At 44.7% G+C, this 15,708-nt stretch overlaps 1 protein-coding gene across 1 annotated transcript in view; it reads right to left on the reverse strand.

Annotated features, from left to right (window-relative positions):
* Positions 1-15,708, reverse strand: part of LOC138764613 (E3 ubiquitin-protein ligase RNF212B-like) — a 188,790-nt gene that overhangs the window by 97,937 nt on the left and 75,145 nt on the right. The window contains exon 5 of the mRNA XM_069940740.1: positions 7,292-7,407. Within this exon, the coding sequence (XP_069796841.1) occupies positions 7,292-7,407 (116 nt within the window). The remainder of the gene's footprint in view (positions 1-7,291; positions 7,408-15,708) is intronic.

Here is a 15,708-nt window from a genome sequence, read left to right on the forward strand (position 1 = left end):
CCGTTCCTTATATTCTAAGAACAAGCTGTTGGTAACAATGACAACAAAACCATTAGGTCATTGTGGACACAAAACAATCAAGGCATGAGGCCAATCAGCCCCTTGAACCTGATCCACTTTTCAATACGATGACAAGTGACCTGCCCCACAGTAATGTTGTTATTACTGGAACCAGTTCCAGTTAGACAGCATTACTGTAGTTCAATTTTCATGTTAGACACAGCATTACTACGGTTTAATGTCCCAGTTAGATAGATCCTGAGTTTTTTAAAAAACCCACTATAGAAGAGAGAGGGTGGTGAATCTGTGGGTTTTGTTGCATGGACAGCTGCTTGTGGCCAAGTCATTGGTTATATTTAAAGCTGAGGTTGCGTGTGTCAAATGTTATGGGGAGAATGAAGCAGAGAGGAAAAATATGTCAGCCATGATTGGTGGAGTAGACGCGATGAGCCAAATGGCCTAATTCTGCCCCAATGGCATGGTCTCAATGTGGGATTTTGGTAAAGCTCCCCGAGAAAAGCCGAGCTCCACCCTTTCCCACTCCCTTCTCCACCTGTTCAGCATGAAATGACACACCAACATGTTGAAAGACAATTTCTTCCCTGTAGCCATCAGGCTCCAGAATGATCCTCACAAATATGCTCCCATGCCGTCCCTGCTGTGCAAGGAAATATCTTTTCACTGTTACACAACACATTGACCTGTTGGCCTACTCTTGAAATAAACCCGTCCCTCTGGACTTGGAAAGATGTCGCTACAGGCATGCCGACCAGGGAGAGGGCCTGAGCGAGTGGCTTGTGGTCCATGAAGGCGGTGAACAGTCTGCCTCCAGGAAGTTGTGCCTCATAGAGAGGTTCAAGGCCAGGAGCAGCTTGTCGAATGCACTGTACTTCAACTCGGGAGGTCGGAGGTGCCGGCTGAAGAACATTAGCAGGCGCCACTGTCCATTAATGTCTTGCTCAAGGATGCCCCCGATGGTCGTGGCAGACGCATCCATGAGAGTACTGTGTAGGCGTCAGGCCGTGGGTGGGCCAGTAGGGTGGCGCTAGCGAGGGCCCCTTTTGTGTGGGCGAAAGCTGTTTCGGCCTCCTTCGTCCACTCAAGAGTCTTTTGTTTTGGCAAGATTAGGGTGAACAGTGGGCACATTATGCAGGCGGCCCCCGGGATGAAGCGATGGTAGAAGTTAACCATCCTGGTTAACTCCTGCAAGCTCTTGAAGGTTTCCGGCTTGGGGAACTGCTGTATGGCCTTGACCTTGTCCTGTGATAGTGCTGCCCCATCCGCAGTGATGGTATGGCCCAGAAACTGTAACGACTCCTTCCTGAACTGGCATTTGGCCACGTTGACAGTGAAGCCAATTTCTGCCAGATGGGCGAACAGTGTGCGGAGATGGGTTTTGTGGTCATTGTGATCTTGACTGGTGATGAGAATATCGTCGAGATAAATAAACACAAAATCCAGGTCTCTACCCACTGCATCCATGAGCCACTGGAACGTTTGGGCTGTGTTCTTCAGACCAAAAGGCATCCGCAGAAATTTGAAAAAGCCAAACGGAGTGATGATGGCAGTTTTGCTAATATCATCCGGGTGGATGGGGATTTGATGATAGTCCCTCACCAAGTCAACCTTAGAGAAAACTCTGGTGCCGTGTAGGTTGGCCGTGAAGTCTTGTGTATGGGGTTGGGGTATTGGTCAGGCATGGTTGCACAGGCACCAACTCCCAGAGGCCTTTGGGATCATATGGAGGGGAGAGGCCCAAGGGCTGTCCAACCTGCGGACTATGCTGTGTTCTTGGAAGTGGGAGAACTCCTCTTTCACAAGCTGCATCTTCTCTAGCGGCTGTCATCTGGCCTTGGTATGGAGTGGGGGGCCCTGTGTGGAGATGTGGTGGCGAACGCCGTGCTAAGGCATGGTGGCAGTGAATTGTGGTGGTAGGATGGCGGGGAACTCGTCCAGGATGCGGTTGTACTCGTTTTTGGGCATACAGATGGTGGGTCTGGAAGGTGCAGGCGTGTACAGGTCTACCAAGAGGTTATGTGTCTGAAGGAAGTCGGCTCCTAGCAGCGCAGTGCCCACAGAAGCCAGCAGGAACTTCCACCGGTACTTGTCTGGCCCGAGGTGTACCTGAATGCTCCACGTCCCAAAGGTCTTTATGTCAGTGCTTTTTGCTGCCCGCAGGGTCAGGCCTCATGCTCTCGTGCGGGATTCGATGGCGGTCAGGGGAAGCACACTCAACTCTGCTCTGGTGTCCACCAGGAAACACCATCCACTGATCTTGTCAACCATCAGCGGCGGCTGGCCTGGTCATTTCCTTGGTATGAGCAGGGTTGTCAGCACTTGCGGGCTTAGGCTCCCTAGCGTTGGTGGTAGAAACCAGGTGGTTTGGTGCTTTTCCAGCTTCTGCCTGGGGGCAGGCTGTGGTTGGCTGGGTCCAGGGCAGGTGTCCTGATTCATGGCAGCCTCATTTTCCTGTTTGGTTCTCCACAGCACGTCGGCGCGGGTTGCGACCTTCTGGGGTCCAAGAAATTCTCGTCCGGAGTAGGAGTTGGATGACTTCCGGCATTTGTTCCAGGAAGGCTTGCTCAAACATCAGACAGGGTTTGTGGCCTGCCAGTGCGAGCATCTCATCCATTAGAGTGGATGGGGCTCTGTCCCCCAGGCCATCGAGGTGCATCAGCCTGGCCGCACGCTGCCAACAGGAGAGACCGAAGGTGCCAAGGAGAGGGGCTTTGAGGGCAACATACTTGTCCTCCTCTGGTGGATTGTGGATCAGGTCATCCACTCTGACCGCATTTTCTTCATTGATGGGACTCACCACATGGTAGAATGTAGTGGAGTCAGAGGTGATCTGTCTGAGGTGAAATTGCGCCTCCGCCTGCCCGAACCATGTGCAAGGTTGATGGGTCCAAAAGGGGGGAAGTTTCACAGCCATAGCACTGATTGCTGATGAATCCATGGTTGGAGACTAGATAACGCCTGGGCTCTGTGGGGTCACCAATGTAGCGGCTGCTACACACACAGAAACACACCACAGGACACAGTGGAGGTTTCAGTTGAACTGTTGACTTGAATTTCGCGCGCGCCCTTTAAGACCAATGGGATTCCGCCCCACATGGTGGTGATGTCATCACATTGCCCGCGGTACGAACTGTGGCCTAAGTAATCGGCAAGCCCCAATGGCGCCATCCTCCTGCAGCTGCCCCACCAGCGCGGCGATACAAGCGGGGCCGGTTCTCTACAAGAGATGTGCGCCGCCACACTACATACCTTTATTAAGGAAAATTAAAGAAGATTTATTAAGATGGAATGATTTGCCAATTTCTTTAATAGGAAGGATTAATTGTGTGAAGATGAATATCTTTCCTAGAATTCAATACCTTTTTCAATCTTTACCAATTTTTGTACCAATAATGTTTTTTCAGGATTTATTTGGAGGGATAAAATGCCTTGGATGGCATTGGAAAAATTAATATGGAAATTTGATCAAGAGGGACTTCGATTGCCTTACTTTAAAAAATTATTGAAATGAGTAAAATAGGAAAAAGTAATTATTTTTTTTAACTTTTTTTGGGTTTTTTTTCAGCACAGAACAGGCCAGTTTGGCCCTACTAGTCAATGCCGTAGCAAATCCCCACCCTCCTAGTCCCACTGACCAGCACCCGGTCCATACCCCTCTAGTCCCCTCCTATCCATGTAACGATCCAGTCTTTCCTTAAATGTAACCAATGATCCCGCCTCGACCACGTCTGCTGGAAGCTAATTCCACATCCCCACTACCCTCTGCGTAAAGAAATTTCCCCTCATGTTCCCCTTATAATTTTCCCCCTTCAATCTTAAACCATGTCCTCTAGTTTGAATCTCCCCCTTTCTTAATTGAAAAAGCCTATCCACATTTACTCTGTCTGTCCCTTTTAAAATCTTAAACACCTCTATCAAGTCCCCTCTCAATCTTCTACGCTCCAGAGAAAAAAGCCCCAGTCTGCACAACCTTTCCCTGTAACTCAGACCCTGAAATCCTGTCAACATTCTCATGAACCTTCTCTGCACTCTCTCTATTTTGTTTATATCTTTCCTATAATTTGGTGACCAAAACTGCACACAGTACTCCAAATTTGGCCTCACCAATGCCTTGTACAATTTCATCATAGCCTCCCTACTTTTGAATTCAATACTCCGATTTATGAAGGCTAACATTCCAAATGCCTTCTTCACCACACTATCTACCTGAATATCAGTCTTGAGGGTACTATTTACCATAACTCCTAAATCCCTTTGTTGCTCTGCACTCCTCAATTGTCTACCATTCAATGTATATGACCTATTTAAATTTGCCTTTCCAAAATGCAGCACCTCACATTTTATTAAATTCCATCAGCCATTTCTCAGCCCACACCTCCAGTCTTCCTAAATTACCTTTTAATCTACGGTAATCTACCTGACTGTCCACAACACCACCAATCTTTGTGTCATCCGCAAACTTGCTTATCCAATTCTCTACCCCTACTTCCAGATCGTTAATATATATAACAAATAATAGTGGACCCAGGACCGAACCCTGAGGAACTCCACTAGTCACCGGCCTCCAATTGGACAAATAATTTTCTACCACTACTCTCTGACACCTCCCATCCAACCACTACTGAATCCATTTCACTACCTCCTTATTTATACCTAATGCCTCCACCTTTTTTCCTAACCTCCTGTGGGGAACTTTGTCAAAAGCTTTACTAAAGTCCAAATAGACAACATCCACAGCTTTCCCTTCATCAACCTTTTTTGTAACCCCCCGAAGAACTCAATCAGGTTTGTCAAACATGATCTACCCCTGACAAAACCATGCTGATTACTCCCTATCAATCCTTGTACCTCCAAAAATTTGTAAATACCATCCCTCAGAACACTTTCCATCAACTTGCCCACCACAGACGTCAGACATACAGGCCTATAATTCCCAGTTTTGCATTTGGACCCTTTCTTAAACAGAGGAACCACATGCGCCACCCTCCAATCATTTGGTACCACCCCCGTGGCCAGTGACATCCTAAATATCTCTGTTAATGGCCCCACTAACTGTCCACTAGCCTCCCTAAGTGTCCTAGGGAATATTTTGTCCGGTCCGGGAGATTTATCCACCTTTATCTTTTTTAACACAGCTATCACTACCTCCTCGGTTATCCTTATATGCTTCATGACCTCCCCACTATTTTTCTTTACTTCAACTGGTTCAACATTTTTTTCCCTAGTGAATACCGAGGCAAAGAAATCATTTAAAATTTCCCCCATTTCCTCAGACTTGTCACTCAGCCTACCCTCGCTATCTACAAGGGGTCCAATTTTATCTCTCACTAATCTTTTACTTTTAATGTACTTACAGAAACCCTTTGGATTTATTTCTACTCTGTCAGCCAAAGCCTCTTCATGCCTTTTTTTGGCCTTTCTAATTTCTTTCTTAAGATTCTGAACACATTTTATATAAATGGCTTGAGGGATTATTAAAAGGAAAATCCGATCCACCAGTTTAGAAGCATATACTCAAAGTATGGAATAGAGTTCATGTAGAAAGAGGAACGAAGTATTATCAGTTGGCTAAAATGATATTAAATCAAAATCCTTTCATTCCTTTTACAGTTAATAATTGTTATTTCAATGTTTGGTATAATTGTGGAATTTAAAAATATGGGATTGTTTTTTGGGATCCGTTTTTTTTTACTTTTGATCAATTGAAAGACAAGTTTTAAATACCACATAATACTATTTTTTCTTATTATCAACTTAAATCATATTTAAAAAGGAAATTAGGGAGGAATTTTAAATTAACAGAACAAAGTCCATTTGAATATCTAATGATGGATATGTTTATTGAAAGATTTATTACTAATATGTATATCAAATTACAAGAGTCTATTCAGAAAAAATATTTACTTAAATCCAAATCCAGATGGGAAAATGATTTAACTATACAGATTCAAGAAGTATGGTCAAAATTATGCTATGAAAGTGTAATGTTAGATATCAAATTGTACCATTTAATTCTTTTTACATCAATTATATTATACTCCATACAAATTGCATGCACTTCATTTGAATTATTCTGATCAATGTTCTCGATGTAATAAAGAAGTAGGATCTTTCCCGCATGCAGTCTGGCTATGTGAAAAGATAGTAAAGTTTTGGAAGGATATAAGTATTTCATTGGGATGAGTTCTGAAGACGCAAATTTTGAAGAATCCCAGAGTATTTTTATTGGGAGATATTTCCCAATTGAAGTTATATTTATCAAAAAAGTTTTTAAGTGAAGCAATAGCAAAGAAATCTATAGCTGTAACATGGAAATCTGGTGATATTGTGGGGTTGAATAAATGGCAAACGGAATTATTAAATTGTAAACCATTAGAGAGAATAATGTATAATTTACAAAATCAACCAGAAAAATTTGATAAGATTTGGAAACCCTATATGGATTTTATTGCTATGACTTTACCTGCAGCGTCCACCATACATACATCCAATCCGCCCTCATTAGTTATGGTTTAAGATTGTTATGTAAACTGTAATTAATTAATTAAAAGATATAGGTTTATTAGACAGGCTTTTTCTTTTCCTTTTTTTCCTACTTTTTTGGGAAGGGAGAGGGTGGGTGGGGGGGGGGGAGAAAATATATAAAAACTGTATTACTTTTGTGTCATAGTTTCTATGTTATGGATAAATACTGTATGTATTTTGACACAAATGGAAAATAAAATTTTTAAAAAGGGAGGAGCCCAGTAAGGGTCAGACAAGAACATTCCCTTCTCTTCTCTGAGGTGGGAGAAACAGTTCCTTCTCCACTCTGTCATAAACCTACTCCCCTGCATCTTGAGGCTCCCTGTTTCTACCTTATCCCTTTCATAATTTATATCCATCTTGAAGGATGGCTGTCATTCTTCAGAATTCCAGCACATATAGACCCAAGTGATGCATTCTCTCCTCACTGTCTAACATCCTCCAACTCTGGAGCCCACCTGGTGAAACCCCTCTATAACCCATCCTTAGCCAGTCTTTCCTTCCTATTTTTTGAATATTTTATTTCTGTTTTTTTTTTCAAAAAATATACATGGTAACATTTTAAATATACAATGTATTAAACTTTATCTCACAAACACAACAAACAAAAACAAAACAGTCCCTCCATCCCCAGAGACCAGAACTGCCAGCAGTCCTCCAGGTGTAGATTCACCAGTGCCCAGTACACTTGCAGGTACCATGTTCAAAGACAATAACTAAATTGGTCAATGCCAGTGAGAGAACTCACTTCTCCTGTGCTCGGATTTTGCATTGGGCTTTCTGCAATGTTAACTCCATTTGGGAAACTTTGTGCTTGTAGAAGGAAAGGAGAAGTTCGGTCTGTTTCCTCTGGAATTTGGTCACCTAGAGGAGCAGTGAGATACAGTGCAATCAGACACCATAAACACTGGGCTGCTCATGCACACCAGCCCCACAAAAAAGGCACATGAACCCATGACTGTTAACACACTCCAGTCCCACAGACCAGACACAGCAACCAGGGCCATTCACACACCGCAGTCTCACAGACCGTACACAATTACACAGCACTCTTCACACACTCGAGTCTCACAGACTGTACACATTTACACAGCACTCTTCACACATCCCAGTCTCACAGACCGTACACATTTACACAGCACTCTTCACACACTCCAGTCTCACAGACCGTACACATTTACACAGCACTCTTCACACACCCCAGTCTCACAGACCGTACACATTTACACAGTACTCTTCACACATCCCAATCCCACAGACTGTACACATTTACACAGTACTCTTCACACACCCCAGTCTCACAGACCGTACACATTTACACAGCACTCTTCACACACCACAGTTTCACCGACCGTACACATTTACACAGCACTCTTCACACACCCCAGTCTCACAGACTGACCACATTTACAAAGTACTCTTCACATATCCCAGTCCCACAGACCGTACACATTTACACAGCACTCTTCACATACCCCAGTCCCACAGACCGTACACATTTACACAGCACTCTTCACATAACCTAGTCCCACAGAATAGCACCGTTAACACACCCGTCTCACAGACCAAACACATTTACACAGCACTCTTCACATACCCCAGTCCCACAGAATAACACTGTTAACACACCCCAGTCTAACAGACTGTACACATTTACACCGTTCTCTTCACATACCCCAGTCCCACAGAGCAGACACAGCAACCCAGGGACATTCACACACCCCAGTCCCACAGACCAGACACAGTAATCCAGGGATGTTCACACACCCCAGTCCCACAGAATAGCACTGTTAACACACCCCAGTCTCACAGACCAAACACATTTACACAGTACTCTTCACATACCCCAGTCCCACAGAATAGCACTGTTAACACACCCCAGTCTCACGGACCAAACATAGTAATCCAGGGACATTCATAAACCCCAGTCCCACAGACCATACACATTACACAGCACTCTTCACATACTCCAGTCCCATAGAACAACACTGTTACCACACTCCAGTCTCACAGACCAGACACAGTAACCTAGGGACATTCACACTTTCCAGCCCACAGTCCAGACAAAGGAATGTTTATACCCCCACCCAGTCTCTCATAGAGAACACTGTATGAATTCCTCTGTTTCTGTAGCATTTTTGTGTTAAATATAAGAGTAGGTTATCAGGTCGGCACAACACTGTGGGGATGACCACACGTTATGTTCTATTTATAACGTGGAAGGAAACTGGGCAAAAACTCAGAGATAACAGTGCAGGAAAGGTGTGAGAGGCAGGTAGAAGGTTAAGCACCAAGAGGAGTGGGGAAAGGACAGAGGGAGGGAGGGGGAAAAAGAGATGGAGAGAAGGGAGAGAGAGAGCACAGCAAAGGGATGGCAAGAAAGAGAGAGAGAGATGGAGGAATGTGGTGTGCTGTTCCTCTGGTTTATATTGAGTCTCGCCCAAACAATGGATGAGGCCAAGGATGGGCATGTCACGTAGGAATGGTTAGCTTGTAGCGACCCGAGGCCCATGCCTCGGGCTGACACAGGAAATGGCCGTCGAACACGGCTCCCGGAAAAGCAATGTGCAGGCTGAAACGCCCATTTCCATAGGCTGCTGGCAGAGTAGTGAAACTGGCCAATCACCACTGGTGGATCTCAGGGGGCCCAATTGGGGCCCAGGCATTCAAGGTAACCACTCAGCAGCTGGCCTGCTCAAGCCTACTCCCCTGCAGGTGGTGATGCGGCTGAGCTGACTATAAAAGGCAGAGCTGCCACTGAATAAATTCAAGTGTTGAATACACTCTACTTGTATGTGTGTCTTTCTCCTCCTGCAGATTCGACCTACAGCCTTAGGGCTATAACCGAGAACTATAACCTCGCTGTAGCCGAAGCGACCTTGCTACAGTGGTAACCCCGACTGATCTAAATGGTGCTTTGGACCCGAAGATGGAAGAGCAACCTGCAATCAAAACCGTTGTGTTGAAGTTGCCTGGCTTCTGGACATCGCATCTGCGGGTGTGGTTCCAGCAAGCTGAGGCGCAGTTTGCCATTCGATGGATTTCCGCCAACGACATGAGCTCGCTACTACCACATGGTCAGCACCCTCAATCAGGACACCACAGCCCACATCATCGATTTCCTCCAGCAAAGAAGTTATGTGGCCATCAAAGAGCTGTTAACCTTCACTTTTGGGCTGTCAAAGCGCCGGCATGCTGCCTGACTGTTGCATGTCGACAGTTTGGAGAACAGGGCCCTTCCGTCCTCATGAGCAATGTGCTCACTCTCAACGATGATCACTCCACTGTTCTAGCAGATCTTCTTGGAGAGGCTGCCCGAGGACATCTAGCTCATCGCAGAGGAAGACTAATGACCCCAGGAAGGTGGCTGCCTGAGCAGACCTGCTATGGGTGACGAAGAGGAACGCCTGCGCTTCGCTCGAGCAGGTGACAGCACCAAGTCATTAGCGCCCAACCAGGAAGACCACCAACCGACTGTCTGACCAACCACCCGAACGCCATGCCCCACCAGTGAGCGGTACTGTTTTTATCACCGACAGTGGGGTTCCAAGGCCCATCAATGCTGCTCCCTGTGCGTTCCAGGAAAATGCCCAGGCCGGCCGTCATTAATGGCTGTGATGACCAGCCAACTGCATAGCCTGCTACACATTCAAGACTCCCTTTTGGGCCAATGTTTCTTGGTGGATACTGGGGCATATTACAGCGTCATTCTCCCAACCAGCCTGCAAGCCCACTGTGGCAACATGGGCCGGGAGCTCCAAGCGGCAAATGGCTCCAATGTCAGAACATTCAGCACCCGCATCATTCCCTACACTTTGGGGACAATTCTCTTGGATGTTGATATAAAGTTAAATGGGAAAAAAGTGAAATATTACTGGTAAGTTAAGGAGATTATTCAGTTTATAAGAATATTATTAATTTGAAATGGACTGATCGAATTAAGTATTTAGGTATAATTTTGAATGTTAATTATCAATCTTTATATAAATTAAATTATGTTCCATTAATTAAAAAAATTAAAGCTGATTTGATTAAGTGGAAAGATTTACCTATTAATTTATTGGGTAGGATAAATACAATTAAGATGAATATTTTTCCGCGTATGCAATATTTGTTTCAATCTATTCCGTATTTACTTGATAATATTTTTTTTCGAGATTTGAATAAAATGGTTAGGGAGTTTTTATGGAGAGGTAAATTTTCAAGAGTAGCCTTGAATAAATTAACTTGGAAATATGAGTTAGGGGGATGACGTTTACCACATTTTTGAAATTATTATGAAGCAGCCCAATTTAAATTTATTAGTTCATTGATGGATTTGGAACGGCCCCCTAGTTGGGCCAAAATTGAGCTGGCAAATATTTCTGAATTTGAAATACATCAATTTTTGTTTAGATGGAATATAAATTTGTTACAGTATATAATGTGCCTATATTAAAACATTTAATGAAGTTATGGACAAAGAAAAAGAAAATGATAGATTTTAGGGGTGAATTATTGGCTTTGACTCCGTTGTATAATAATCAACTTATTTCTTTTTCAATACACAATTGAAGTTTATCACATTGGAGATTTAAAGGTGTGGAAAATTTGGGAGATTGTTTTAAAGAATGTAAATTTTTATCTTTTAATCAGATGAGGGACAGTTATGGTATTGATAAGAACTCTCTGTTTCTTTATTATCAAATCCAATCTTTGGTAAAACATGTGTTTGGTAGAGATATGATTTTATCTGAAATGACTAAATTTGAGACTTTTCTTATGAAGGTACCAGAGAAGGGTTATATTTCATCTATGTATCAAATATTACAGGATGGTATGGATAAAAAGGGTTGGGATAAATCTAAAAGTAAATGGGAAGTGGATATTGGTTTTATTTTTTCCGCGGATGATTGGTTAGATATTTGTTATGACAGTATAACTAGACTGATAAATGCACGCTATCCAATGATTAATTATAATTTTTTTTACATCAATTATACTTAACACCTGAAAAACTAAAAAAGTATGGTTTTTATGAATCAGATTTGTGTTTTAGATGCAGTAATTCTGTTGGAACTCTTTTCATGCTGTCTGGTTATGTACATATATACAATCTTTTTGGAAGAAAATTCAATTGTTTTTTAGAATACCTGTATAAGATTAAAATACCTTTAGATCCGACAGTATTTTTATTGGGTAGTTTGCTACCTTTGAAAGGTTTGGGATTAGATAAATTTCAACTTGCTTTTGTATATTTAGCACTATCTGTAGTGAAAAAATGTATTGCTAGTATGTGGAAAGATACAAATATGATTGATATTAATAGATGGCATAATGAGATGAAATATTGTTTAATAATGGAAAAAATTACATATGTTTCACATGATAATTATAGTTTTTTTTATTAATAAGTGGTTGTTATATTTAGAATATTTACATTACAATTTAAATTAATTAGATTTTAATATGTATGCTTAATTTTTTCTTAATATTTTTTCTTTTTTTTTCTTTCTTTATGGCTCTCCTTAGGAGAGTTGGCTGAAGGGGGGGTTTCTTTTCTTTTTTTTTCTCTATATATAAAAAATAACGTTCATGTTTAGAGTTACTTGTACATGTCAAGTACTAATTGATTTTTGAATGACATAAATAAAGTTTTTTTTAAAAATTCTCTTGGATGTTTACAGTGGTGGCCATGCAACAACCATTACTGGATGGAGATTTCCTTTGGGCCAACTCACTCCTGGTGGATATCAAGGGGCACCAGCTGGTGCTCGCCGGACATTTCAGTCACTCTTACTCAAGGGCATGGAAATCACCACCCTCCACCAGCACTCAGTGAATACTGCAGACAATGAATTTGCTCAGGTCCTAGCAGAATTCCCCTTCATAACCACGCCTCACTTCCATTCGGCAGAACCCAAACATGGGGTGAGGCACCAAAATGTTACAGAGGGTATCCCCTCCATGCCAGGGCATGGTGTCTCCCCCCCCACCGAGAAACTCAACCTAGCCAGGCAAGTTCAAAAAGATGGAGGAACTCGGCAATGTGCGGCACTCCAATAGTCCTTGGGCCTCCCCTCTCCACATGGTCCCCAAGGCAGCGGTTGGTTGGATGCCATGTGGAGACAATCACTGCCTCAACGAGGCCATCATAGCGGACAGATATCCCGTGCCCCATATCCAAGACTTCACCGCTAACCTGCAAGGGGCACAGATACTCTCAAATGTGGACCTCATCAGGGGCTATCACCAGATCCTGGACCACTGACCACAAACCCCTTACCTTTGCCTTCAGTAAGATGTCAGATCCATGGTCAGCCAGGCAACAGCAGCACCTGTCCTACATTTCTGAATTTACAATGGACATTGAACACATAGCTGGCGAATCCAAAGTGGTGGCCAATGCCCTATCCCGTCTGGCTATCTTGGCAGTGCACAACCCCACCCATGCATCGACTATGGGGCTCTGGCTGATGCCATTCTGGCGTACTGGACAGCGCTCACCAGTTTACAACTGAAGGACATCCAGATTGCCCCTGGCAATCGCACGCTGCTCTGCGACACCTCTACGGGTAAACCTCGCCCTGTCATTCTGGCTGCATGGAAGAGGTTGGTTTTTGACTCTGTCCACAACTTGGTTCACCCTGTCATCAGGACTACAGTCAAAATGGTGGTGAACAGGTATATCTGGCATGGCCTCCGCAAAGAGGTTGCCCTGTGGGCCAGGACTTGTACTCAGTTCCAGTTATCCAAAATCCAGACTCATATCAAAGCTTCACCACAAACATTCGAGCCAGCACGTCGCCACTTCAGCCATGTGCATATTAACATTGTGGGGCCACTTCCTGTATCCAGAGGCACACGTTACCTTCTCACAATGGTTGACCGGATGACCAGATGGTCAGAGGCTTCCACAGAAGCGTGTGCATGGCCTTTACTCAACACTTTGGTAGCGCGTTTCGGTGACCCTGAACACCTTACATCAGACAGGGGGGCCCAATTCACTTCCAGTCTGTGGACTGTCTTAGCCCACGCCCTGGGAACCAAACTCCACCACACCACGGCGTATCACCCACAGGTCAATGGGTTGGTGAAGAGTTCCTCAGACACCTTAAGGCACCTTTAATGGTACAGCTCACCGGACCTAACTGGGCTGATTAACTCCCTTGGGTCCTATTAGGTATCCACACCACACCCAAGTGGACCTCGAGGCATCCTCTGCCAAGTAGCCTATGGCATGCCCTTAGTTATAATGGGAAAATTCATGATAGCCCCTGAGGACTTAGGGGAGCCCCCAGCAGCCACATTCACCCAACTATGCAAGCGCCTAGACACCCTGGCCCCCGCTAAACCTAGATCCCACAGCCAACCCTGCACTTACTTCCCAAAGAACTTTACTGACTGTAAATATGTGTTTGTTTGGCACGGGGCTCACCGGCCACCTCTACAGCAGCCTTACGAGGGGCCATACTGTGTCCTCAGACACAACAGCTCCTCTTGTGTTTTGGACATTGGTGACTTTCACACTCGGCTGGTTGAAACCAGCCTACTCAGACTTTGAGCAGCCTATCACTCACCCAATCCCATGACACAGGGGTCAGCCTCCTAAAAACAGTGACTCCATCACCAGTTCTGGGGGGGATTGTGTAACGGCCCACAGCCCATGCCTCAGGCTAACACAGCAAAGCATCGTGCGGGCTGAAACGCCCGTTTCCATAGGCCGCTGGCAGTGCAGTGAAAGTTCGCAGAGAGCCCAATCAGGACCTGGGCATTTGAGGTAACCAACTGGCAGCTGGCCCACTCAAGCCATGCCCTGGTGGTGACCCAGCTGAGCTGACTATTAAAGGCAGTGCTGTCACTGAATAAACTGTGTCGAATACACTCTACTAGTGTGTGTGTGCAGATGGATGACTGTAGGATGACTGTGATTGGCTGAGAGGGTAGCCACACCTACTGGCAGATCTTTAAGGATTGCTCCTACCCAGACCATGTCATTCTGGACTGGTTTGCCTACTTGTGATATGCTCCAGTCTTTTAGTTAATAAAAGCCTTTGGTTGACGTGCATTACACTCCTCATGTGGATTCAAGCTACAGCCTTAGGGCTATAACCGAGAGCAATAACCCAGCTGTCACCGTAGCAACCTCACTACAACCTCAAGGTTAGACCGGAGGTGTTCAGTGCGCTCTCTCTCACTGAGCTTACTGAGCTCTGTAAACTTCTCTCACACTTCCTAACAGCTTTTTTCGTTTCTCTCTTCTTAGTTTAGTTGAAGTTTATTTGTGGTTTATATACTGACATGGTCTTTGCCCTCAGAGAGAAGTGCAGAGAACAAAACAAAGGACTTGACATCACCTTTGTTGACCTCACCAAAGCCTTCGACACCGTAAGCAGGAAAGGGCTTTGGCAAATACTAGAGCGCCTCGGATGTCCCCCCAAAGTTCCTCAACATGGTTATCCAACTGCACGAAAACCAACAAGGTCGGGTCAGATACAGCAATGAGCTCTCTGAACCCTTCTCCATTAACAATGGCGTGAAGCAAGGCTGCGTTCTCGCACCAACCCACTTTTCAATCTTCTTCAGCATGATGCTGAAACAAGCCATGAAAGACCTCAACAATGAAGACGCTGTTTACATCCAGTCTCTTCAATCTGAGGCACCTGCAAGCTCACACCAAGACAAAGAGCAACTTGTCCATGAACTACTCTTTGCAGTCGAGGCTGCTTTAGTTGCCCATTCAGAGCCAGCTCTTCAGCGCTTGACGTCCTGTTTTGCGGAAACTGCCAAAATGTTTGGCCTGGAAGTCAGCCTGAAGAAAACTGAGGTCCTCCATCAGCCAGCTCCCCATCATGACTACCAGCCACCCCACATCTCCATCGGGCACACAAAACTCAAAACGGTCAACCAGTTTACCTATATCAGCTGCACCATTTCATCGGATGCAAGGATCAACAACGAGATAGACAACAGACTCGCCAAGGCAAATAGCGCCTTTGGAAGACTACACAAAAGAGTCTGGAAAACCAACTGAAAAACAGAGCCGTTGTCATACCCACACTCCTGTTCGGCTCTGAATCATGGGTCGTCTACCGGCATCACCTACAGCTCCTAGAACGCTTTCACCAGCGTTGTCTCCGCTCCATCCTCAACATTCATTGGAGCGACTTCATCCCTATTATCGAA

The sequence above is a fragment of the Narcine bancroftii genome, chromosome 5 (assembly GCF_036971445.1).
Source record: "Narcine bancroftii isolate sNarBan1 chromosome 5, sNarBan1.hap1, whole genome shotgun sequence".
In the NCBI taxonomy this organism is placed as follows: domain Eukaryota; kingdom Metazoa; phylum Chordata; class Chondrichthyes; order Torpediniformes; family Narcinidae; genus Narcine; species Narcine bancroftii.